This window comes from Oncorhynchus clarkii, chromosome 5 (genome assembly GCF_045791955.1).
Source record: "Oncorhynchus clarkii lewisi isolate Uvic-CL-2024 chromosome 5, UVic_Ocla_1.0, whole genome shotgun sequence".
NCBI classification, from domain to species: domain Eukaryota; kingdom Metazoa; phylum Chordata; class Actinopteri; order Salmoniformes; family Salmonidae; genus Oncorhynchus; species Oncorhynchus clarkii.
Genome location: NC_092151.1, coordinates 44679878 through 44706845, shown reverse-complemented (window position 1 = coordinate 44706845; position 26968 = coordinate 44679878). Strand labels below are relative to the sequence as shown.

The 26968-nt window shown below is 47.3% G+C and overlaps 1 protein-coding gene across 3 annotated transcripts; it reads right to left on the bottom strand.

Annotated features, from left to right (window-relative positions):
• Positions 1–3109: 3109 nt before the first annotated feature.
• Positions 3110–24911, bottom strand: LOC139408904 (ring finger and CCCH-type domains 2). Of its 3 annotated transcripts, none has more exons than XM_071153345.1 (19): positions 24681–24911; positions 19049–19371; positions 18738–18855; positions 17291–17524; positions 16624–16799; positions 14772–14972; positions 14288–14420; positions 13829–13947; positions 13548–13660; positions 12913–13197; positions 11960–12180; positions 11241–11647; positions 10665–10802; positions 10023–10181; positions 9117–9333; positions 8394–8478; positions 7454–7652; positions 6926–7050; positions 3110–6572 (listed from the first exon to the last, which is right to left on the bottom strand). In XM_071153345.1, exons 2-19 carry the CDS (start codon positions 19277–19279, stop codon positions 6434–6436), a joined length of 3300 nt encoding a protein of 1099 aa, XP_071009446.1. In that variant the 5' UTR covers positions 19280–19371; positions 24681–24911; the 3' UTR covers positions 3110–6433. The 3 variants fall into 3 exon arrangements, with proteins under 3 accessions (XP_071009446.1, XP_071009448.1, XP_071009447.1); XM_071153347.1 differs by having other exon boundaries at positions 12913–13191; XM_071153346.1 differs by lacking the exon at positions 24681–24911 and adding an exon at positions 21526–21766.
• Between the last annotated feature and the right edge of the window lie 2057 nt (positions 24912–26968).

Genomic DNA, 26968 nt, shown 5'->3' with positions numbered 1-26968 from the left:
CAAAAATATATCTGATCCGGAGGGGAGATTTATTCTGATAACTGGGTCACTGTTGTGACTTTACTTTCATTAATCTGATGACTGTTATTTATTTAACCCACTATGTTTAATTGTTACTCGATTAAATTAACAATGTAACAGTTAACTCATTAGGATTTGGGGCACCATGGAAGTAGTTGTTTAACGAGTTACCATCTCCTGAATTAAACTCTAGAAGATATATAAGTTATATATCGATAACAGTCACTTATTAATCATTACCTCGTATCAGTCTCGTAGTCTGAACGGTCGCAACCTTCTTGGATCCGCAAAAAACCCAGCCTTGAGCATTATTCAGAAGTACTCAAATTGGTTTCATTATTTATTCACTAGCTAACTAAATAATGACACAGAATACACAAACACTTACAAATACCTGGGCAGAAGGTGTGCTGACCTCTGTCTCTTGCTCTGGGAATCAGAACAGGGAAGGGTGTCACGAGCATATTCGACCCACACAAGTTGCTGGCTCCAGGTGGTGGGATTAGTGAAGACGAGGCAGTGAAAAGTCGTCTCCAGGTCCTGATTGGCTTGCTCCAACTGGCCGTTGGACTGGGAATGAAAACTAGAGGACATGCTCGCCAATGACCCAATAAGGGTGCAGAACACCTTCCAGAACCGGGATGAGAACTGGGGACCGCAATCGGAGACCATGTCGACCGGCAGTCCATGGATCCGGAAGACGTGCTGCACCATGAGCATGGCCGTCTCCTTAGATGAGGGCAACTTAGGAAGGGGAATAAAATGGGCGGCTTTGGAAAACCGGTCCACCACCGTAAGGATAGTGGTGTTGCCATCAGATGGTGGGAGGCCCGTGACGAAGTCAAAGATAGATGGGACCAGGAGCGGTGAGGGACAGGAAGTGGTTGAAGGAGGCCAGCCGGAGTTGCCACGGAGTCTTCTTCTGAACACGCACAGTACAGGCGGCAATGAATACAGAGACATCAGGAACCGTGGTGGGCCACCAAAAATGCTGTCGGATGAAATCCAAGGTTCGACGGGAGCCAGGGTGACAGGTGAGTTTCGAGGAATGTACCAACACTCTCAGGTTAATGGGAAACGTAGTGTAGGTGACTCTGCCAATAGAGCGCCCATCCAATGCTCTAACGTCCATGGGAATGGATTCCCAGCTCCAATACCAGGGTAGCGTCCATAAAGCTTGCGTTGGCCCCAGAGTCAATGAGCATCCGGAGAGATTTGGACCGGTCACCCCACAACAGGGTAGTATGGAGAGGGGTACGAGCAATGGAGGATGGGAAACTTCAAGTACGGCTCACCAGCGTACTCGTACCTACTTGATGAGCTTGGCTTTTTAATGGGCAGGTAGCTAAGAAAGGTCCCGTAGCTCCACAATATAGACTGCTCTGGGTGTTAAGTCGGATACAATAGCCGTGCCCAGTTGCATGGGCTCCAAAGGAGGCGAGTCGGCAACCCTCTGTGATTTCCGAAAGAACTCGGGTTCCCTCAGACATGTAGACTTCGGGCGTCTCCGTGATTCCTCGGAGGTGAGGTGGGAATCGAGGGCGAGCTAGGGCAACAGGGCATAAATTCCCTCTCCCTCCTACGTTGTCGTAGCCAGCCATCGAGTCAAGGTTATGAGTGAGTCAAGGTCCATGGGCAGCTCCTGGGCTGTGAGCTCATCTTTGATCACCTCCGATAATCTGTGAAGGAACATGTAGAACAATGCCTCCGGGTTCCAGGCACTCTCAGCCACCAACGTGCGAAAATCCACTGTGTAGTCTGTGTAGTCTGCCACACTACGGGAGTCTTGACATAGCTGGAGCAGTTTAAGCAGCCTCTCTCCCGTACAACGGAGAATTAAACACCTTCCGTACTTCCGCCACCAACTCCTCCAGACCGAGGCAGATGGCGGACTGTAGCCCCCACACCGCCATAGCCCAGACGAGTGCCCCCCCCCCCCCCCCCCCCCGGAAAATCAGCGTTATGAGGTACGCTATCTTCGAGTGGTCCGAGGGGAACGAAGAAGGTTGCGGCACGAAGATGAGGGAGCACTGAGGGAGAAAGGCACGGCAGTTTCCAGAATCTCCAGCGTAGCGCTCCGGGAGGAGGTAAGCGGGGTTCTCGGGACCCTGAGGTAGGCTGGGAAGAAACACCGCTGGTGGCAGGGTTGCTGACAGTCTGGGGGATTACTGTTGTGGCCCGCTGCCTAGTAGGGAAATCTGCGGAATTGCTCCAGCAATTTATTGAACGCCTGGTCATGGTGTTCTGCCAGGGTATGGAGTCCCTCCATAAGGCATTGCAGTAACTCCTCGTGTCTTCCAATGGTGGCTCCTTGCTGGGAGACAGCATTGTGGAGCTGGGCTGAGTCTGCTGGGTCCGGCATGGCCAGTTCGTACTATCACGACACAGGATGAGACCCAAATGCCGATACAGGAGGCAGATGGCTCGAGTCTCTGATATTTAATCATAGACAAGGGGCAGTCGAGAACTGGCAGAAGTTCGTAAACCAGGTCAGAGTCTAGATGGGTACAGGACGACAGGCAGGCTCGAGGTTAGGGCAGGCAGAATGGTATGGCAGGCGGGCTCAGGGTCAGGGCAGTCAGAAAAGGTCGGAACTGGGAGGACTAGACAAACAGGGACGCGAAAAACAAGAGTAAGGAAAAACAAGCTGGTCGGCTTGACGAGACAAGACGAACTGGCAACAGATAAATACTTGGGAAGATGGGCGACACCTGGAGGGGGGTGGAGACAAGCACAAAGACAGGCGAAACAGATCAGGGTGTGGCAGGTTGGGCAACACCAAAACGTCAAGGCTCGTTTCATAATGTTCCTGGACTAAATAGTGTGAAATGTTATGTCAGAAAAGTTTATATCTACCTCTGACATATTCTGTTTAACTAGGGCTGGAGGGAAAGTGAGTTGGATAGGTGTTAGGTAACTGCAGCACATGAAACTGAGTAGTCACAGCCCACTATATTTAGACATGGTGTATATCACCATATGGCTCTGGTCACAGCCCACCAAAGACCGCAAGATGGAGACACGGTGTCATTCACACTTGCACTTGATGTTGATCCCAAATCAGTTGAAACAGGACACAGTCACATTATTCGTTTGTTTTTTTCATTTATTTTAGCATGCAATGTTTCAGGTACTGAAATCTCCCTCTGATTTCACAGGTAATACTGATTCATCCAAATAGTATCAGAGGATTCTGCTTGGCCACGCTGTCAGTGAAAGAGCAAACAGGAAACAAAGAGAATCAACAAGTCAGGCAGTTGGCTGGTCACATCTGAACACATACTGTATGTACAGCAGATCAAACTAAACCCTGCCTTGCAATGCCATTAGATAAGCGAAAGAAAACCTTTCACAAAGTGATATTTCAAATGAAATAAATGGAATACATATTATTCATGTACGTGGACATTTTTAGGTTGTCTGAAGAGTTCCCTCTTTCTGAGCATTTATTTGTCCCTCTAAAACAATATTTATTGAAATCTGATTACATATTGTTGTAAATGAGCAGTAAGTCCATCTAACGATGGTGCCACCTGTATAAAATAACGATGGATGTGTGTACCATCTTGACTTTCAATTTCAAATGAACAATAGATTTGCAAAGAAAATGTCTAATACAGACATAGATATTCAAACATCAGTTCCAACATAGTTGCACAATTAACAAATAGGCAAATGTTTCCCGGCTTACATTAAACCATTCTCTCCTAACGTTGTTAACTATTCAGCAAATTTTCAAAATTCTACTGAAGCAAAAAAAATACTACATCCAGAGAAAAATACTACAACACAACCAATGATGGTAGTAAGTAAGTAATAATAATAATCAATTGATCATAATCAATAATAAAGCATTTCAAAAGCGGTAAACAGTAAAATGCTGCAGGCAGACTACAATACTTGGCGTGGCCACACAGTGGGCATGTGAAGAACACTTACAGCGCTGGGTGTGTTGTATCACAACTACAGAATCATTCCTCCTTCGCCATAACAACAAGAGGGACTAGCATGCATGGCCTGGGGGTGTAGGGTTACACTGGCTGAATAGTGGGTAGTAAGAACATCTGGCAGTGATGGGGTGGGAAGTGTGGTGCGATCAGATCCTTACACCAGTGCTTCATTAGACAGGCACTGGAACACACGGGGGATTCATTCTATCTACATAACTCCCAATAATGTTCTTATTGTACCCAACCCCTTCCCACCAGGGTTATAATACAAATATTGGAATTGAATAAAAAACAAAGAAAATAAACATCATAGCAAAAATGATAAATCACTCCTTGAACACATTTATGTGGTGAAAAGTCACATTAAACAAGATTATTCATGTAAATACTTGCGCTCATCACCCATAATATTCAGTGCTGAAGATGCGATCAGATCAGTAGCTTAGCTATAGAACTCCTCCCTGAGGGCTGCAGAGACTGGGCTCTAGTACTCCCTGCTGGAACAAACCTGAACTACAGGAGGCAGAGCAGCCTGTCATCACAACACCATACTGACCGTCAGCTTGACCAGTTCTAGACCTTAAGAGACGCCGCTACCACGTCTCCTTTAGGGCCAGACCTCCTGTGTGTGCCCACCAAAGGGCCCCGTTGAGACGATTAGGAACTCAAGTGATTGATTGTACATAACATGGCACTAAGAAAACGTCTTGAGTCAAAGTCTTAACACGGGAAAAGGGAACAAACAAGAGAGATATATTAGGCGAGGTAATGCTTACAGGAGGCTTACAAAGGTATTGACCGTCGACAGTCCTTGTGAGAGAGGGAATATGCTGTATGTCTGTAGGGCAGTCCTTAAGGGTCAGGAAGCACTGGTCAAGTTGTGTCTCACTCACTAGGCCTGTCTGCCTCCTTTCAGACCGTAAAAAAATAAACCCTATTATAAATAGGAGAGTTTTCCTAAGTGCCGTAACACTTAGCGTCACCCGAATCTCTTCACCCCTACAGGCAGGAGAAGACAGCAAACAGAACGTTCAGTGCACAGAACTGCAGTAAAATAACACTGACCCTTTTAGGCCAATGCATGAACAATTATAGCGATCACAAAACAAGGATGGGGCTGTATCGGTTTGCCCGACGGCCAGCAGGAAAAACCCTGATCGAAACGCGAGCATAGAGACAGACTGATGAATTGGTTTCATTTCTTTCAACAACAAAAAACGACAAGCAAAAACAAAACAAAACAGAGATCCTGATACAAAATATTTCGACAAACAACTTCACGGAAGTTAGCAATGCTTCAAAGAAAACAACAACGAAACACATTTTGTAAAACGTTAAAACAGAGACTAAACAAAGGCAGCATGAAGGAACACTAGATTCACCTGGTGATTTGCTGATCCTCTGTTATAGTAAACTCAGGTTATGAGTTTGATGCACAGAACTAAAAAAGAGCTGATATGTCATGAGATTCCAGGGCACAGATAAATGTCAGTATGATGTATTATTTCATATACAGTACAGTAGATAAGTACGATTCAATCACTGGATGCAGCTGCTCAGACTATAGCCATACATGACGGTGGCATCTGTGGATCATATTTAGGATTGCTGATGCATGTTGGACTTCTTGGCGTTTCCCACGAATTCACCCGCTGGCTAGGCCTAAATATAAGGGGATATTTTACAAACGGCTAGGAAAAAAAGAAAGGCCACAATTGTGCGCACACGTGACTGCGGTGACACCGGTGAGATATCTGACTGATCGTCATCATCTTGAATCTCGCCTATGAAATGCTCGAGACCAACAAATGACACTGCACACAGGGTAACACAGTCTTCCTGTTCCTTTCTTTTTTTAAACATCGTTCATGACCTATAAACCCTGTTCAATTAGCACTCTCCTTTTGAAAGTAAAGACTTGGAATTTTCGACATGCAAATATCATTCCTATGACGACAGATACATAGTATTGTATTGTTATTGTTATCACCCGATATCAACAGATACCGATAGCCTTCACACCCGATAGTGCCGAGCACCTTCGTCACTGTGTAATATTGGATGCCATATGAAGCATTTTAAACACCATCATCACCATCCCTGAAGGCAGTGGAGAGCGAGCAGGTCACACAAGCATATGATCAAAACCAAGGACAAAAGAAAAAAGAAAAAAAATGGATTGAAAACCTTGCCGGGTGAGAAAAGAGGAAATACGATGAAGCCTACTGGTGTTTGTGTCTCAACCAGAAGTCTCTCTCTGTCAAGTTCGAAAACGACACTCGCTGTCGTCTAAAGGAGCATACTGTACAGCATGTACCCTTTTTACTAGTGATATTAGGGGGTGGGGGGGGGGGGGGGGACACGACCTGATCGGTGTCTGGTGATACAGGCCTATACGACCCTAAGATGTTACTGTGACAGCAGCTCTAGGAGCTTTGTAGCGGTGGGGTGTCTCTGCCTTCTCAACTGCCATTGAGCAGCATCTCAGGGCCTGTGTTGGGGCGAGGGCCCATGTCCCCAAGCCTTGGAGGGCCGGTTCTCATCATCAGCTTCCCCACACTGAGGCCTCCCGAGCCCAGACCTGCAGGGGAGAGAGACTTCCTGGAACACAGAGGTACAGAAGGGGCTCCGATCAGTGAACAAGAAATAGAAGATATCTATTTTATGTTCCTTGACAGTAACAGAGAAGCTGCAGTACAGGGAGCACATGTTTATTCTAGGTCAGGTTTTCTCACCCAAGTGTACGTGATGTGTGTATGACCACGTTATGACCATGCATGCCAAAAATAATTGCCCCTTGGGGATAAATGAAGTTTATTGAATTGTATTGATTGTCCTAGACGAGGTAAGGACCACATCAATATTCATCCTTTGCTACTGGTGTGTTTTAGTGTTTACTAGCCTCGTGTTGCCAGACACTGGTTGAGGCGAGGATAGTAGTTGACCCAGCTCACCTGAAGGCCATCTTCTTCAGCAGGTGAGCCTCCATCTTGTCAGCGGACAGCTTGTCCGTCTGGCTCCTCTGGGGTTCACTGCTGGGAAGGGTGAGGAGGTGGGGGTCCCTTAGCTCAAGGGACTCCTAGGACATCCGGATAAGAAGTCAGTCAGTGATGTAGTAGAAAAACAGTCACACAGAAATGACATCACTCAAGCCCATGCTGTACCATTGCACCACATTATAGTTCCCACACAGATCCTCCTTTAGGAGGACATAGACAAATTATGAATCAACCAATCAATCAACCAACCAACCAATCAATAAATCAATCAATTAATGAGACACATTAAGAGGATATTGGCTGTGTTTACACAGGCAGCCCAATTCTGTCTGTTCTTTGTCTCTTGACCAATGCGATCAGCTCTGAAAAAGATCTGACGTGAAAATATATGATGTGATTGATTGGTCAAAAGACCAACTAGTGGGAAAAAAATATCAGAATTGGAATGCCTGTATAAACGCAGCCATAACGACTTCCCTGCACCTCAGAGTGTTGACTGTTGTCCTGCAGGTCAATGTCCTCCATGTCAAGTGCAGACAGCTCCAGCTCAATGTCTCTGTCCGGTTCGCTCTCTGTCGTGTCCTTACAGTAGTCAGTCTGCAGCAGGCCGCCTGCACCAGCCTTCTCTCCACTGCCGAAGGACCGCTCACGGGCAGAAAGCTCACACACTCCCAGCTGGTCACTGTGGACACACAGGAAATCATTTACAATATCTTCACTGTATGTGCTGCTTCAGATATTCAAAGTGACGGTGAAACAGTGCCTTCATACTGTAATGTTATTCATGTGCATTCTGAGTGAAATGATGCAAATAGCTGATGTACTGACAGTAAAAGAGAGAGACTTGTGGAGTACAGAGGACTAGATTCCCCACTCCAATCACAAATACAGAGACGGTAAGTCAGAGTCAGAACGTGAACAGGCAGCAAACAAGCAGAGGGCTTAGAGAACCGCTCTATTTATAGTCTAAGGAGAGAGAAAAGGAACCGACTGCAGCACAATGAAAGGAGGAGAGGAGAGGAGAGGAGAGGAGAGGAGAGGAGAGGAGAGGAGGGGAGGAGAGGAGAGGAGAGGAGAGGAGAGGAGAGGAGAGGAGAGGAGAGGAGAGGAGAGGAGAGGAGAGGAGGAGGAGGAGAGGAGAGGAGAGGAGAGGAGAGGGTTGAAAACAACACCTCCCACACAGTCACGGCGAGCAAGCGAACGCTCCGCTGCAAACATACAGGAGGACATCGAAGTAAAACGAACCCCCCCCCCCAAAAAATACAGAAATGAAAGAAAACAGGACAATGCCTTTGTTTAGGGGAAAGAGAGAAACGGGGGTGATGAGATATGGTATGTAGTATAGTACAGTAAAGTATAGTATGGTACAGAGTCTATACTGTAGTACAGTAAAGTATAGTATGGTTCAGAGTCTATACTGTACCTCTCTAGGAAACTAGAGTGGCTGGACGAGTCAGACCCACAGGAGCTCCACCTGTAGTCACCGTGACCGATGTGTGGGCCATAATCTGGAATATAAACAAAGCATAGATTTAGAATAGTAACAGTGAACAACCGATAGCAATGCATTTCCCCGCCCTTCACACTATGCTGAAGTGAACACAGGGGAGCGCTGACTGCAGTGAACCCGGGCTCCACTGAGCCTGCAGAGAGCCGGGGTGCATTCAGGGCCTGGAGATGAGAGACAACTTTCATTTATATTCACACTGTAATCCCTCCACACGTTAAGACGTTTCTGCTCGGTGCCAGCACAGCAGCCGGCCCGAGAGCGAGCTCTGCACCTCTCTGAGGTTGAAGAGATTTATTTCGAAACAGAATGTTCCACATTCATTACCTGAAATGACAAATGAATAATCATTCAAAATGACTGACGGTTTTAACACGGAGTAGCTTTCTTAATCCATAACGGCTGCTGTCATTTCAGTGCGGCTGTCGGTTCCACCCGGTACACACCACCAGAGGGACTACGAGTCAAATGGTATAGCAGAATTGACAAGAAGTCAAAATGAGGGGCAACATTTGACTTCTACATGTCAGAACCCCCCCCCCCCCCCACTGTAACCGAAAGGTTTGAACCCAGGTTTCCTGTGAATACAGCGTGTTAACCCGCAAAGCTAAAGCATCGCCACCACTATCCCCTCCTCACCTCTGAAGTCGACGGGGGTGGTGCTGTTGCTTCCCTGGCAGGCTGTGGCCTGGACGGGGTCCGTGGTGTGGTACCCTGTACGGGAGGCGCGGGAGATAGCCCCCCATTTCGAGATGATGGGTCCCTCTCCAAATGGGATGATGGGATCCTCGTCTTTCAGACGACGGTACGGCTCAAATGTGTGGAGCCACCGTTTCCTTTCACCATTATCTACTTCCTGGAAGCGTTTTACATGGGAAAGTCATTGGAGGTTGCACTCGTGACATTACAGAAGAACCTACAGATTCATTATTTCTCTCAACTTTGAGGTTGAGATTTCTATTTGATTACTTGTCCAAGCCATACTTCAATGTAGAGACAATGAGTCATCATGATGTACAGTACCCACTCAAATGTGTTTGCCGTGTTATGTTCCTTAGGGCATATTAATATGAGTCGGAGTTGATATATAGCATTGTTTCTAAGAGGGTGTGTGGTTGATATATGAGTTGATATACAGTTGTGTTTCCAAGAGGGTGTGTGGTTGAAATATGAGTTGATATACAGTTGTGTTTCTAAGAGGGTGTGTGGTTGATATATGAGTTGATATACAGTTGTGTTTCTAAGAGGGTGTGTGGTTGATATATGAGTTGATATACAGTTGTGTTTCTAAGAGGGTGTGTGGTTGATATATGAGTTGATATACAGTTGTTTCTAAGAGGGTGTGTGGTTGAAATATGAGTTGATATACAGTTGTGTTTCTAAGAGGGTGTGTGGTTGATATATGAGTTGATATACAGTTATGTTTCTAAGAGGGTGTGTGGTTGATATATGAGTTGACATATAGTTGTGTTTCCCAAGAGGGTGTGTGGTTGATATATGAGTTGATATATGTTTGTCTTTTACAAGCGTGTGTGTGTGACTCACTGAGTGTTCGGAGCAGGAGTGAGCTGAGGCGTTGTGATGCTCTGGTTCAAAGGGGCTGATGCAGGTACTGATGGTTCCACAGGACCAGGGAGAGTAGTGGGCCAGACGCTCCTCACCACGGTACTTACAGTTCATACACTGATCACCTCCACTGTCATGCTGATAGAGGGAGAGGTGGGGAGGGAGGGGGGGAGCGAGCGAGAGAGATAGAGAGAGAGAATAAGGAGGGATGGAGATGAGGAGAGAAAGTCACAAGATGAAGTGAAAGGTTGATACTGTATTTGATTAATATCCTTGCTTTTGTCTCCCTCAGAGGACTCCCACAAACATAATGTGACTATCTATGCTTCAGCTACCAGTTGCCCAGCAACAGTCACACTCTAAAATAGCTTTGTATTCAGCACATATTTTGGGCCAGAATCAAACCCACACAAACAACACATACAGGACTGTATATGTGAGCATTTCTAGACTTTAATTTCATGGGGCATAGGAGTGGATAAAACTGATTACAGTAGGCCATTTACACTTGTTCTATGCACAAACTGCCATGCTATGCCTCTACCTCTCTCTCTCTCTCTCTCTCTCTCTCTCTCTCTCTCGTGCTCATAATGCACGCACTCTGCGTGCAGGCCTACGTACCTCTGCACCAAAGTCTACGGTGAAGACGGGGGAGGACTGGGAGGGCCTGTTCATGTTGCCGTGGTGATGGTGTGTCCATTGCTCCTGTTTCCGCTTGAACAGATCCTCATATCCAAGAGGAACACGCCCATAAGAGTCCTGGAGAGAGAGAGAAAGAGAGAGAGAGAGAGAGAGAGAGAGAGAGAGAGAGAGAGAGAGAGAGAGAGAGAGAAAGAGAGAGAAAAAGAGAGAAAAAGAGAGAGAAAAAGAGATAGAAAAAGAGAGAGAAAAAGAGAGAGGTGGAGAGAAAGAAAGAGGTAAAGAGAGAGGGTTAGGATTGGGTGAGAGTTCCCCCGTGTACAACATGCATCTACAACAACATTAATCATAGCCTTCAAAAGTCGATCGAACAGGAGGAAGAGGGGAGGAGGAGGAGGGCAACGAGGAGGGGAAGCGGAGGAGGCGGAAGAGAAGATGTGGGTGAGAATGAGTTTGCTGAGCTGAGTGGGAGGAGAGGCAGGAGGACAGGGGAAGGACTTGACAAAGTCAGTCGTGTTAACGAGCGCGCATGCGGAGGCGGCTATACTGCACCCGTACCCTGTGCAGCGCTGCTCTGTGCTCCCCCGCCGAGCAGTAGGGACTGTCCAGGGAGGCGTATCTCTCTCGGAGGGGGGGCTGGTACACAGAGGAGTGCAGCACCTCTGGAGGCAGGGAGTTACTCCTGGCGTCCTCGCGGTGGTACAGCTGGGGTCTCCACATACGCCGACTGTCATACAGGGGAGCGTAGCCACCATGGGCCGGGGCCAGGGGCCCGTACTGGGGGGCCGGCGGGGGGCCGTAGGGAGAAGGACCCGCGCGCTCCCGTGGTGGGGGAAAGGATGGGTGCTGCTCGGAGTACGGAGGGGCCATGGAAGGCGGCAGAGAGGACTCGAGGACGTGGCTGGAACGCAGGAAGCGGGCCATGCAGGGTTTGTGGTGGTGCATTGTAGAGGTGTAGTAGTTACCTAGAGGAGCAGGGAGGGGGAGAGGACAACAGTGAGTCTAGAAAAGGCTGTTTTAAACAGCATTTCAATGATGAAAGAGTATACAAAAAGGCCCAGGAACAAATAAAAGATTGAATCACTTCTATGTTGCGTTCCTTAAAAAGCAATAATAAAAAGTTTGATAGAGTGATCAGAGTGAACAGAATGGCAATGCAAATGAGCAGTTTAGCTAAATCCAGCACTATTACCAAGCAGTAACAGAGTTACCTCTGCTCTGGCCTCTGTTAATGAAATGATATAAACACTGTCTCTGAAATGTGGGGCTCTACTCACTGGCTGGCTGGTAGGGTTGTGTGTCGTAGGGAGGTCGGGGGTCCTGGTAGTACAGTTCAGAGGACTGAGGCTGGTGGGGAGGAGGCTGGTGAGGGGGTCCTCTCATTAGGAAGTGCCCTTGTTTGGGATGACCAGAGCCACATTCTACCCTAGACCCCGGACCATGGGGAGAAGGAGCTGAGGGGTGGTTGACAGGTGTCTTTGGAGGAGAAACTGTCTTTCTGATAGAGAGAGAGAGAGAGAGAGAGAGAGAGAGGGGATGTCAAGACTAGAAATACAACAGGTCTTGCTAAATCAAGATGACACATTAAAGCCAGCTGACACTTTCAGCTTGAACGTTTAATTCTCGTTCAGTGATGAGTCATTGTCATGAATAACAATACACAGTAGGTGAAAATAGGTGAAACCACAGTCAGTAGGTGAAACCACAGTCAGTAGATGAAACCACAGTCAGTAGATGAAGCCACATTCAGTAGGTGAAACCACAGTCAGTAGATGAAGCCACAGTCAGTAGATGAAACCACAGTCAGTAGATGAAGCCACAGTCAGTAGATGAAACCACAGTCAGTAGATGAAGCCACAGTCAGTAGGTGAAACCACAGTCAGTAGATGAAGCCACAGTCAGTAGATGAAACCACAGTCAGTAGATGAAGCCACAGTCAGTAGATGAAGCCACAGTCAGTAGATGAAACCACAGTCAGTAGGTGAAGCCACTGTCAGTAGATGAAGCCACAGTCAGTAGATGAAGCCACAGTCAGTAGATGAAGCCACAGTCAGTAGATGAAGCCACAGTCAGTAGATGAAGCCACAGTCAGTAGATGAAACCACAGTCAGTAGGTGAAACCACAGTCAGTAGGTGAAACCACAGTCAGTAGATGAAACCACAGTCAGTAGGTGAAACCAGTCAGTAGATGAAGCCACAGTCAGTAAGTTAAAGTATTAAAGTGTCTTACTGTTCCAAGGAGCCAGATGAGGAGCGGCTGGAGCCTGTGAGTCCGTTGGATCCGTTAACAACAGACCTCTCCCTCTTCATCTCCTCCATCATGTTGCCTCCCCTCGGGATGAGCTGGGGGTGTGTGGACCCCTCTGTTAGGGACCCCGATCCCACCTTGTCTGAGCCCTTTAGTCCCCCAGCGCAGGCCTCCTCTCCTGAGTCGCCCCCCTCACTACCCATACTCCCCTGGGCTAGGGGGAAGGGCCGGCCCACGCCACTGATCTTCTTGTTTCTCATTCTGTATCTTGGAGTGGGGGGGTGAGCGAAAAAGAGAGAGAGTGAGAGCAAGAGAGAGAGGGAGAGAGAAAGTGGGAGAGAGAAAAAGAGAGTGAGAGGGAGTGAGAGAGAAAGAGGGAGAGAGAAAGAGGCAGAGAGAAAGAGAGAGAGGGAGAGAGAGAGAGAGAGAGAGAGAGAGAGAGAGAGAGAGAGAGAGAGAGGGAGGGAGTGAGGGAGTGAGAGAGAGAGAGGGGGGGAGAGAGAGAAAAAAAGAGTGTCGTTCGTTTAAACGCTTGTTCACAGGGAAAGCCTTAACAGGAACAGAGAGGTCTATGTCTCATCGTATGCAAATGAGCGTGGCGGTGTTCTCCCGCTCACTTCTCTAGCTCGTCCTGTGTGTGTGCGAAGGTGCAGTTGGATCCTCGGGGACAGCCACCCTGCTGCCGGAGGTCTCGACACATACTGGTCTTGTACTTGCTGTTGGGCTGCGGCTGCACGGGGAAGGAACAGACACAAAAAACAGACAGCACGTCACTCACAGTAAACCAGAGAGTTAGTCAAATGCACCGTGGTATTGTTCAACGGGTGTATTTTGTTGCCGTATTCCACAGGTGTTATTAGATGAAAGGGAGGAGCGCGCGCGCTGTCAGCTCCCGTACCTGTGGTGTCTCGTGGCTCTTCTTACTGAAGTTCTGTGTGAACTCCACCAGGCCGTCGACCATCACCTTCACCGCCAGCACCACGCCCTCCAGCTCGTCCCACGACGGAGACGCCGCGTCTGCACACAACACCCAGGTCAGACATCGACCCCCTCGCCTAGTTGTTTACCGAAACAATACTGGGTGGCCATAGTGTCTGCGGCGTCTAAAGAAACCCACTAAACACACGGGCAGCAGGCGTACAGCACACACCTGTCGCACAGCCCCGTGTCCAGGCACATCAACAAAAGTCCAGGGAGTCACAGCACGGCGCATCAATCATGTATTACCATATTACCTCTTGTGGTCCAGTACTGTAATTTGTGACGGTCTAAACCTGAAGTCAGCTGCCTGGGGGAACCTGCTGGGTTCCCTAGGGGCCCTGACCTCAGAGTTGTGGCTTGATCGCACTGTATCTACCTGGGTTGTGGTCGATGTTGGCCAGTAGTTCCAGGTGTGGTCTGAGGCTGTTCAGGTTGGCAGGGTCTCCTGTTCTCTGTAGAACTATCGTCAGCTCCTGGACACTCTTTGCAAAGGACTCTGGGGACTGGAGCTGGGGGAGTGACCGCCAACCCGAAAGAGAGAGAGACAAAGGGATGCACAGGGATGTATACAGCACACGCACGGCCATTTAGAGTAGCTTGCAGTGAGAAAGCAAGTGCAGTATGTCGTCATAGCAATGCGGCATACAGCGGTGAAATGTTGGGATGACAGAGACGGTTGCCTTGTCAACCGCTGACTGAATGAGGTATTAGTTAGCACGCGAGTCAGGAGGCTGTCCAGTGCCTCTCATCAACTATTGATCTGGAATCTCGTAAGTGGCGAACGGAGGGCTGTGTAGCGGTGATTGACCGATTAGTACGATGAGCGAAGTGGCACAGTGATGGGGACGCAGGGAGCATACCTTGTCAATGATAGACTGCATGTGTGACTTGTGGATGAGGTCTCCGTAGAGCAGGGAGGACCACTGCTCAGGTGAGATACGGAGCCCCGCCTCCATGGCGATGTGCACGATCTGGGCGTCGTGCTCGCGGCGCAGGGCCTCGTAGGTACGGAACTCCTCCTTTAGCTGCATCAGCGACGAGTCCTCGTCACGCTTGGTCACCTGGGAGGGGGAGGGACGGGGAGGGGGCGGGGTGGGGATGGAGGAGAGGAGGGGAGAGGAGTGGAGAGGGGGAGTTCATATAGTTAAGAGACTGTGATATTGCTCAGAGAAAAACATTGAGCCAGCCTAGATGTCATTGCGTCCCTCTCATTTGACTGGCAGACATTTGCGTGGTGTCCTCAGACTTGAAACTCAAAACTCAGATCAGGTGTGAGAAACAGAGTTCCCCCCACTCAGAATCTGCCCTATGAGTAATCATCATAAGACACCAGAAATCAAAAAGTGTGTGAGGATGTTAATAAATGTGTGTATCTCTATCTTAGGACTTTTGCCGCTAAAACAGACCTGTGTCTGTCTATTTGATTGTCTGTGTCTGTCTGACTGTCTGTGTCTGCATATCTGTGTCTGTCTGTCTGTCTGTCTGTCTGTCTGTCTGTCTGTCTGACTATCTGTCTGCCTGTCTAGGTCTGTCTGTGTCTATCTGACTGTCTGTGTCTGTCTGCCTGCCTGCCTGCCTGTCTGCGTCTGTCTGTCTGTCTGTATGACTGTCTGAGTCTGTCTGACTGTCTGTCTGTCCTTGTCTGTCTGACTGTCTGTGTCTGTCTGTCTGTCTGTCTGTCTGTCTGTTTGCCTGACTGCCTGTCTGCCTGTCTGTGTCTGCCTGTGTCTTTCTGATTGTCTGTGTCTGTCTGTCTGTGTCTGCCTGACTTTCTGTCTCTGTCTGTCTGACTGAATCTGTCTGTGCCTGTCTGACTGTCTGTGTCTGTATGACTGTCTGTGAGTCTGTCTGTCTGTGTCTGTATGACTGTCTGTGTCTGCCTGTCTGTCTGCCTGTCTGTGTCTGTCTGTATGACTGTCTGTCTGTGTAACTGTCTGTGTCTTTCTGTATGACTATCTGTGTCTGTCTGTATGACTGTCTGTGTCTGCCTGTATGACTGTCTGTGTCTGTCTGTATGACTGTCTGTGTCTGTCTGTCTGTCTGTCTGTCGCACACACACACACACACACACACACACACACACACACACACTTCCTTGTCACCAGCAGACTATTTCGTTCCATCATTTGGAGTTTTCAGACATCTATTGAGTATGTAGAGGACCATTTTGAGTTGTATGTGTTTCCATTCTTAGCTAATTTGCCACAATTGGCTATAGACATCTAAACCAAAGATCAGATTTTTAAATCTCCCGGAGAGATTCAGCAACACCATCTGTGCACATGGTAAGTGACACTCAGAAGCTTTTTCCACTGCTGGGCATCATAAATGCCAGGGGGCAGAAGATGGCAGACAGAGTCGCTCTTCTGTAAGAGTGGTTCAAATGTGATTGGTGGTACAGCATAGTGTGTATTGATATCTACAGCAGTGTTGTAAGTAAGATAAGGTGATAATTTTAGAGCTATTCTATTACCCCTATATTGTGTGTGCGTGGGTGTGTATCTGTGTGTGTGTGTGTGTGTGTGTGTGTGTGTGTGTGTGTGTGTGTGTGTGTGTGTGTGTGTGTGTGTGTGTGTGTGTGTGTGTGTGTCTATGTGTGTGTCTATGTGTGTGTGTGTGTGTGTGTGTGTGTGTGCGCATGCGTGTGCGTGAGAGCAAACATTGCCCACAATGTACAACATAATATACAATACAACACAAAATATGTCTTACCTTAAAGCAGGAGGCTCTGTAGAGCAGCTGGACCACGTGTCCGACGGAGGTCTTGGAGGCCTGAGGGAACCTAGCCTCCAGTTTCTGGACCACAAACAGCACCAGTACCTTCCTGGACAAAGCTGAGCCGTCCTCTAGGGCCAGCAACACCAGCTTTAGAGCGTCCTCCTGCATCGCTGGAGGACGGTACAGACAGCTTTCATTATACACACACACACACACGACGTAGTACTGTAGTGGTCGAAACGCAAGAGATCTGCTAGTATACACTAGTACATAACGCCTGATACATTGCGATAATGTCACTACAGTAAAACGGGATGGGGAGATTAGGATCCTGAAGGGCACTGGGTGGGAGTTCTACTGGTGTCCTATTAGCAATTCCATTGGTGTCTTCAGACTTGAAAATCAAAAACTCAGATCAGGTGTAAGAAACAGAGCCCCCCCCCCCCCCCCCACACACACACACACACACACACACTCAGAATCTGCCCTATGAGTAATCTTCATAAGACGCCAGTCTCTATGAGGTTCAACAGCCCGTAGCAAACCGTACGGCTATCACTTATTCACAAAACACATCAGTTAATCATGTGATTGACTGGTGTGTTATCCTATCATCATCAGTTGGTATGATTGACAGGTGTGTTATCCAGTCACCACCCACCAGGCCCCAGGAACTGGCATCCCCGTGCCCTGACGGCGGCCCACAGGTTGGCAGAGAGCTGCTGTGGGTTCTGGTGCTGCAGGATGAGCTCTGTGACGGTACGTTCCCCTAGCGACCGGCCCGCCCGCACCGCACGTACCCGCCCCTCCTCTTCCACCAGCTGGCAGTTGACCAGTGTCACCAGCTTCCTCTGCATGGGTCGACTGAGCGCGCTCGGACTGAGTGTCACCACACCTGCATGGTGGAGAGAGGGGAGGTCAAAGGTCAGAAGACAGGTCCTGCACACACTGAAATACCAGCCTGGTCCTTGATCTGTTTGTGTTGCCTTGCCAATCAATCAATCAGCCGATGTCACAAAGTGCTATACAGAAACCCAAACAGATCTGGGACCAGGCTAATTAAATACTACCACAGAGACAGCTCACTGCCACACTCAGTTATTGTTTACCAGAGCGACGGGTTAATTATAGTCTAAAACGAGTCTGTATGGGGACGGAGAAACGGTTTCGTTGCTATATTTCTGTAGCAAATGTCTCATAGCAGGCCAGAGTGATGAAAACAGTGTCTTAAAACACTTTATTACAGACGACCTCAGTCACCTCTCTATTTCTGTGATCATCACAAAAACAGTTGACAGAGCCGCTGAGCAGTTTAACTGCACCTCTCAGCTCGCAAGCAGAGAGCTTTCCAGGTGAATTACACCCAATAAACAGACCACTTCGGCACGACAATTGGCTTTTAAAAGCACTCAAGGGTTCCTGCCCGTCTCACACATCGCTTTATGGGTCCTAGGAGAGGGATTTCCCATCCTCCGTCCTGCAATAATTGCTACAGATAATCTAGTCTACAATACGCTGTATATCTGTGAATGAGGCGTAATCAAGTCTATGCTGAATATGAATTGACCTGCAGGGGAGCCAAGGGACAGTGGTGGAAGATTAAGTGATATTATTAGTTAAACTTAAAAAATAAAAATATTTTTTTTTACATTTTGCCAATTAACTTTTTTCTTGTCTAATCTAATCTTGTCATCTAATTCAATGATTCCTATGAAACGACTGTAACTGAAACTACTTTCGACATGGCTCATTACATTTCCTTTTGATATAATGTGCGGGATCTGGCTTTGTGCTGGTGTGGGGGGCCCAGGTTCCGCATCGCCTTACAGAGTGGATAGGTTTCCGGGTTGAAGCCTGAGTGTCGCTGCTTTTGACATGCTCTGACGCAAACGTTCCCACCACATTAAACTCAGACCCTGAGAATAACAGGAAATGCTGTGTTCCTCCACACACACACACACGCACACACGCACGCACACACACACACACACACACACACACACACACACACACACACATACACGCACACGCACACACATGCACACGCACACACACACACACACACACACACGCACACACACACACAACACAGCTCTATGCTCTGGTACCTTTTCCTCCACTGATGGGTTTGAGATAGAGAGCCAGCTCCTCCACACACACCCGGCACACCTCATAGTGCTCTAACTCCACAGCACTGCTCAGAGTCACAGGCTGGGACTCCAGGACCTGGGAACATACCACAAACACAACAACAAGTCATCATCATTATCACCATTGTCATCAACCTTGTCATTGTTATCATCATGATCATTGTCATCATTGTTGTTATCGTCACTATCATCATTATCGTCATCATTGTCGTCATCATCATCATCATCAGAAGAAGAACAGCAGCAACAACAACACGTGCTGCACCCACCTGAGCTCCCACCAGCTGTAGCAGGGCACAGTTGACAGGCAGGAGGTCAATGTCAGTGCTGATGGCTGTCTGGTCGAAGGGGCAGGCCTTGCGGTGCAGCTTGTGCAGACAGGTCTTACACACGGTGTGCGAGCAGCCCAGACTGATGGGCTTGTGGCCATTGCTGTCAAACTCATTGTAGCAGATGGGACAGGAGAGGAACTCTGTCCATTGGGCTGCCTGCACTGGCATCCTGCTGCCTGTCCTGCCTGCTGTCACCTCTGGAGGGTGGTGTCTCACTCAGGGGGATCGCATGCCACCACGCCCCGACAGCTCAATGACAACTGGTAGAGAAGAAGAAACAAAGTAGGTCAGAGTGCAGGTCAGCAGCAGACCGGTCATCGCCAGAGAGACCATGCGCTCCTTGTATTCTCCATAGAGCAAGATTTTTAGTCCTGCACTAGGCTTTTAATCTGTGTCTTGGGAACTGGCCTGTCATGTTTTCGTTTTTTGTTGTTGTTGTCTTTTATTGCCTTCCAAAAACCACAGGTGCAAACTGCTCGGGTGAAATGCGCGATAAACCTGGCACCCAGTGGCTTAAGACGCCTTAGCCGTTTCACAATCAGAATCTTGTAAGAGAAAGGAGAGTGGTGGGCGGCAATCTCTCCACGCTTTCTTTCTCCCCCCTCTATTTCCCTCCCTTCTATCCCCCTGCCTGTGAACAAACACCCCTCTCCTCCACTACCATTAGTAAGGGAGGTGGTTTACTGAACCACGCTCGCACGATAAGTTACCTTGTCCCGAGACTTGAAGACTGCGTTAACTCCCTGGTCTAATGCATAGGTTTTTAGCTCAGTGGGCTAACACAGTCTTGAGGAAAACAGGAGACCCGAGATTTGAACCCCAGTTGGTAAAACACCCTTAACCCAACCCTATTCTTTTTGTTGGCCCAGCCCCACCCTCTCTCTGATACCATCCTTGCCAGTCCATCATGCCTCCTCCTAGGTTCGTGTGGAGAGGCCTTTTTTGGCTGGCTACTGACCCTGGATGTGACCTGCCCCGGCATTGTCCTATCAGTCTGATTTATACACCGACTGAGTACAAGGTCAGATTTACACACCCTCTCTCTCTCTCTCTCTCTGCACGCCGTCACAGAGCACAGGATTATAAATACTTTTGAGTGAAATTCAAGACAGCAGCAGGATGGTCACAGAGGGCGACACAGAGATAGAGAGAACATGCTCACACTGCCAGTTGGTTCAGCATAATCACTACAGGTGATGATTTGCATTTGTATTCGGATCCCCATTAGCCGTTGAAGAAGCAGCAGCTATTCTTCCTGGGGTCCACACAGCGAACAACAAATAACACCACGAACAAAGAACAACATGACCGCAAGAAGAAGGAAGAGAAAAGAAAGAAAAATAAAGAAATTAATCATTCTGATTCTGAGTGTGTGTGTGTGTCTCTTCACAGTCCACTTTGTTCCTTGAGGTGTTGTTTTATCTTTTTTTTTTGGGGGGGGGGGTCAACTGATGTTATTGCTTGCCTGAGTTACCTGAGGTGGAAGAGAATTCCCATGAATAAAGTCAGTGCTCTTTACCGTACTGGGCATCACCAAGCCTCTGTTCTCGACTTGGGGACAGTACAGAGACCCCTGATTGTGTGTCTTGTAGGGTTTGTATGGATCGTTGTTGTTGTTGTTTAGATGTAAGTACTTTCAGCACGTCAATGCTTCTTTCAAAGACCAGCAATGATGCAGTCAATCTCTCCTGGTGATCTGGCCAAAAAGCAAGTCTGCAAGCCTTTAGATCAGGGGTCTGCAAATCTTACCCTGGCTTTCTGTTCTACCTGATCATTCATTCCAACCACCTGATTTCCCAGGTCTAAATCAGTCCCAGATTAGAGGGAAATAATTCAACTGTACCATATCCAAGCAGCAACAGCACAGGGAGCCACGACTTAGCTTCCCTGCATGCAACAGCTGCATAGACAGACAGACAGACAGGCAGCTGCTAGTTGGAACCAACTGCACCACCATACCCACCCCTCACCCCATTCATGGCATGAAGAAGTTGCATCAGGCTGGCTTAGAGCTGGCTCTACCAGGGGTAACCTGTATAGTCTTCTTGCTGTCTTGCAAAAAGACTACACAGGTTATGCAACAGAAGAACGCACTGCTGTTCACAATCAATCATTGTGCAGAGACAGAGGGAGTCGCCATGCATATTGCCCCTGAAGGACAGGTTCTGCGAGGAAACTTTTCAATACAAAAATGAAACGTTGCATAAATGACACGCTTGCCTACAATTCTATCTGGGCTAGTAAAATATCAAGCTCTTCAAGCATCTAAATGGGATAAACACTTGGGACAGTTTTGCATTGATATACTCTGCAGAACAAAACGCAAGTAACTTATTCAAGTAAATAAAACCACTTGGTTTAAGTGTGCAAGTTATGATTGCGCATTCAACTACTTTCCCCGCAAAATTACGCACCATCCAAGCGTCCAAGGGAGCGATGTGTCCACATTGCCTCTGCCGCGTGGACAGCTCCGTGCTGATCTTGCGTGTCATGTTTCCTCGAGGGCGCTGATCCTGAATATTAACGCCACGAGCTTCACGCAGCAGTTGAGCTCGGCCACTGGCTCACGGACCAAAGTGAAAATGCATGTGACAACAAAACGTGTAAAGGCTACAGGGGGAAGTTTTTCGCGCTTAAGTTAGATGCGGTGAAGTCACTGGGCGGGAAACCATAAATATAATTTGAACCACAGTGAGTGAGTCAGTGTCACGTTGAAACCACCTGTTCCTGACTGTAAACTACAGAGGACATCCTGTTTTTCGTGGTGCCCCATCATGTTAACCGTCTCCTTGTGATATACAGTCTCATATAATCGGTAATCCCCCCCCCCCCCCCCCCTCTACACATTTGGCCCCTCACATTTGGCTCTCCTCACACATATGCCCCAGTCAGTCCTTGCATGCCGCCTGTAGAGTTCTATGTTGGCTCTTGAAATGTACCCAACATGCCTCAAGAGAACAGCATGTCTTCTATAATCTAAAAGACTGCCTGTTATTCTAAACGGACATCATGCTGATGGACAGGCCCTTATGTTAGCCAGCCGGTTGGTCCCCACCCCTACTCCTCTACCGCCCTCCAAGAACCTGAACCCTTGGAATGCTAGGAGCAGCGAAGACTGAAGGTTGATCCTGACGGACTGGTGCTTAACGTTACCGCATCATGACCCCAGAGTTAGAACAACGTGTTCTAGACCTTCTCAACCTTTTTCCGGTTACTGTACCACCAACTGAATTCTGCTCTGCCCGGCGTACCCCTGAAGTAACCCCTCATGCATTTGACCAATAAGCCTATGTTCTGAGTCTTCTGGAGTACCCCCAGTGGACAGGCCAGGTAACCCCTGTGGACAGGTCAGGTACCCAAAGGTGTCCAGGTACACCTGGTTTGGAACCACTGTTCTAGACAGTGGTGGAAAAAGTACCCAACTGTCATACTTGAGTAAAAGTAAAGAGATGCCTTAATAGAAAATGACTCAAGTAAAAATAAGTAACCTAGTAAAATGCTACTTGAGTAAGTCTAAAAGTATTTGGTTAAAAAAATTATAAATCATTTCAAATTTCAAATAATTTACAAACAAAGCATATGTGTTTAGTGAGTCCGCCAGATCAGAGGCAGTAGGGATGACCAGGGATGTTTGGTTGATAAGTGCGTGAATTTGACTATTTTCCTGTCCTGCTAAGAATTCAAAATGTAACAAGTACTTTTGTGTGTGTGTTCAAGTAAGAGAGAGATAGAGAGTGTGTGTGTGTGTGTGTGTGTGTGTGTGTGTGTGTGTGTGGGTGTGTGTGTGTGTGTGTGTGTGTGTGTGTGTGTGTGTGTGTGTGTGTGTGCCTGTGTGTGTGTGCGTGTGTGCATTCGTGTGTGTGTGTGTGTGTGTGTGTGTGTGCTCTCGCGTGTGTTTTGAAGGGGGCTATTCTCTTGTAAAGAGGACAGCTGGGCCTTGTCCTGCACAAGTCAACCCTGCTGTTCCAGACATGGCCTTAGGACACCAGTCTCCCCATCACTCTACCAACAAGGCCCTCGGAGTACAGTACAATACAGTACATTACAACCGGTGACAGGGCTGAGATTTCACACAAACATCTCTGTGGCGGGGCAAATGAAATACAGAATACGGAACATGGAATACGGAACACTGAGAGTGTGCTTCAATAAAATGAGTCACAGTCCTTTAACGTCTGTTTGAGCCATGAAACAAGACAGCCACAAGCCTAATCCCTATTCAATCACTACCCCCTTAATGAGTTCAACACTATATTCCCCTGGGTGACATAGCTTGGTCCTTGCTCTGAACCCGTCATCAGAGAAATAGAATCAATCAAGGTATTTTCAAAACAAAGTGTTTGTAGAAAAAAAACAGCAACAAGCACGTCTATGATCTATCCTGTTGCCTTGTCACTTTATCCCAACCTGCCTATATGTACACATCTACCTCAATTACTCGTACCGCTGCACATTGACTTAGTACTGGTGCTCCCTGTATATAGCCAGGATATTTTTACTCTTCGCTGTTATTTGTTATTCACTGTGTATTTACTCCTCATGTCACTATTTCCACTTTCTTTTCATTTTCTAATCTTTAACTCTGCGTTGTTGAAAAAGGACCCGCATGTCAGCATTTCACTGTTAGTCTACAACCTGTTGTTTACAAAGCAAGTGACAAATAGCGGTGGATGTTATTTGACTTTGTTTCCTCCTTCCTGTGTTGAAGAATAACAACACTGTTTATTTCCTCTGGCTGTTTATCAGTTTGGATTTCTATTCAAGTCATTGTTTCACAACTTCATTTCGAGAGGGACTTTCAAACATATTCCATATCCCAGGGTTAATATAAGAGCATTATATTCCATTCAATTAACCATTTGAAATGACCATCTTAAAAATAAACACAACTAGCAGTGCAACTTTACAATTGTCGGGCCTAGTGATATTAGGCCTGGGGAACATTATAGGCTGTACATCAGGATGTATTTACCTTGATTTTGAAATGCCTTTTGTGTATTCATTCTGGCATAGATAGGCTAGGCTACGTTGGCTGTAGGTGGCACTGGCACATGTCACTCCTGAGAGATCTAACTGTACACGGAAGCAGGTGCCACAGTCATTCTTGGAGTGTGCATTTTGTTTTGCAACTTCACTGAACAGCCTCTTTGTGTAACACTGTCTAACATTACCTGTTACACTGATGCCTCTGTGCAAAGGAGCCTAATGTAATGATAGGCTAGGCCTAATGGCAATTTTGACCATTTTGACAATGCTAATTTTGAAGACAATTGTTCTTAGTAGGTTTCCATTCCTGACTGTATATAGGCCTATATGCAAAAAAAATAATACTTTTGAAATAGATCTATCATGATGAAATCGTGCATGGCTCCTAAATGTAGTAATGATACCCCATAATAAATGATCTGCCTGCAGATATTAAGTAGGAATGTGAACAGTTGCCAACTACTATAACTGTGTATGGACTCGACCATCATCGGGTGCCACAAACGGTTTGGCAGCATGCAACACCTCTAAAAATCATAATTGGGACAACGAGCTGAAAGTCGCGCCTCTCTCTGTCACTCACCTTAGGCACTGTAACGGAGTACTATAATAATCATATTTTTATCCTCCAAGAGAGCAAACGGAAAAGATCTTCATCAGTTGCAATGGAACCGCAGCAATCAAACCAATAATATAGACCCCGTATTTAAAATATCCTTTCAGCACATCAATTTACTGCTATTTGCTCCAATTTCTGTATTCATTCCCAGCCTATGCGACATGTTCGCTCAAAGGTACGCTCCCTCGGTTTGACAACTGGGTAGAACGATCGTGTAGCCTACTGTATCACTCCGCTTCCAGTTTTTGAACTGCGTGCCTTGGGCAGGCGCGTCTTGATCAACAGGAGAGTGTTTTGTGGTAAAACGAGCAGTACAAAATAATATATAATCCAATTTCACCTCGAAACCTTGTTTATAATGGTTGTGCGTATGTGGTACTATTTTCATGTTATGGGCAAGGATAAAGACGTAAAGGGGCAAAGCCGGAACAAGCCGCTTTTCGAGGCGTGGGCTGCATCGTTTTTAAAGAGACAGAGGATGCGATAAGACCGCTAGACGCAATGCTCCAAGCATGTTTTGGCCCTATAATGGCAACCCCCTATCGAATTGACTGTCTCCACTTGCTTAATTAAGTTTTAATCTCATTTGTCTAATAGTATAATCTAATGCAAGATAAGCCACTTAACTTGAAGAGAAAGAAAAACTGCAGTGTATCCAGAATGTTCTAGCATTCTGTAATACATCTGCTATTAAGCTACTGTGTAATAACATAATAGAATAATGAATCCACCTGTAACATCCCTAATGAGCATCTTGAGTGATACTGGGATCTCGGCTTTGGCACCGATTGTAGTAGTGCTGTAGAAATGGCAGAAACGTGGTTCAGAGGATGGAGAACCAAAGGCCTGATGCTCCCCTCTCCCCTCTCCCCTCTCCCCTCTCCCCTCTCTCCTCTCCCCTCTCTCCTCTCCCCTCTCCCCTCTCTCCTCCGTTCCTCATTCATAATGAAAGAGTCTTAAACAGCACTTTACACATACACACACACGCGCACACACACGCACACACGCTACTCCCTTTTTACAGTCACTCTGTGTCTCTCACTGAGGGGACCCTGAGGATTAGAGAAGTGTTGGGTTGCACTGAGCTGAGTGTGTTGGACATTTCTGGAGCAAAGGGATAAAACAGAAAGAGAAGAGAGTGACCGAGAGAGAAAGAAGGGAGGGGAGAGGGAGAGAAAGAGCAAGAAACCCTCTCAGACATGCTGGAGAATCCACTCATATAGTATTGATGCTCAGTGAGGCACACAGATGCAGTCGGATCATATACTGTAACTGAGGCATACAATGACTTTCTCCCTCCCTTTCTATATCTTACTCATGCAGAACACATAGCCTACATACCAGCACACAAAGACACCAACATATTATAGAGCGGCCACTTACACATATATAAATATTGATTCATACATTCCATTCCTACGCTCACAAACATTAATCCGGGATTATGTGTCTTGGAGGTTCCCTTTGTCTACATGTAAGCACTTCATTCCAAGTGAAATGTCAGAAAGAGGAAATTCCCATCATCCAAATACTGCAGGTGCCACCTTGTGGCCATCTATAAAAGTCAAAACCACTACGAACCACAAAATAACTGCTGATTTAAACAGACACACATTTAATCAATGAGACATTACGCAATATTCATATTGGCAGGTAACGGCATATTGGTAAACTGCCCTAACGCGTACAAAGTCTGATTTGTCAACCAGCATAAGAATATATCATTATGTGGTTCGGAAGTCAAGTGGTAAAATGAAAACCACATCCAAAACAGAGTAGGCAACAACATCTCTACCACACTGACCCTCAACACGCCCCCCCCCCCCCCCCCCCCCCCCCCTTTGTGTGGTGCCATGACAACAACCTCTCCCTCAGCGTCAGTTCGACAAAGGAGGTGAACGTGGGCTGCAAGAGAAAGAGGGGAGTGCACGCCCCCATCCACATCATTGGGGCTGTGGTTGAGCGGGTCGAGAGCTTCAAGTTCCTTGGCATCCACATCCCTAAGGACTTAACATGGTATACATACACCCGCACGGTTGTGAAGAGGGCACGACATCTCTCCCCCCTCGGAGGTTGAAAAGATTTGGCATGGGCCCTCGTATCCTCAAACAGTTATACAGCTTCACCATCAAGAGCATCTTGACTGGCTGCATCACCGCTTGGTATGGCAAATGCACCACCCTTGACCGAAAAACGCTATGGAGTGTGGTGCGGACAGCCTAGTACATCACTGGGCCATCCAGGACTTCTAT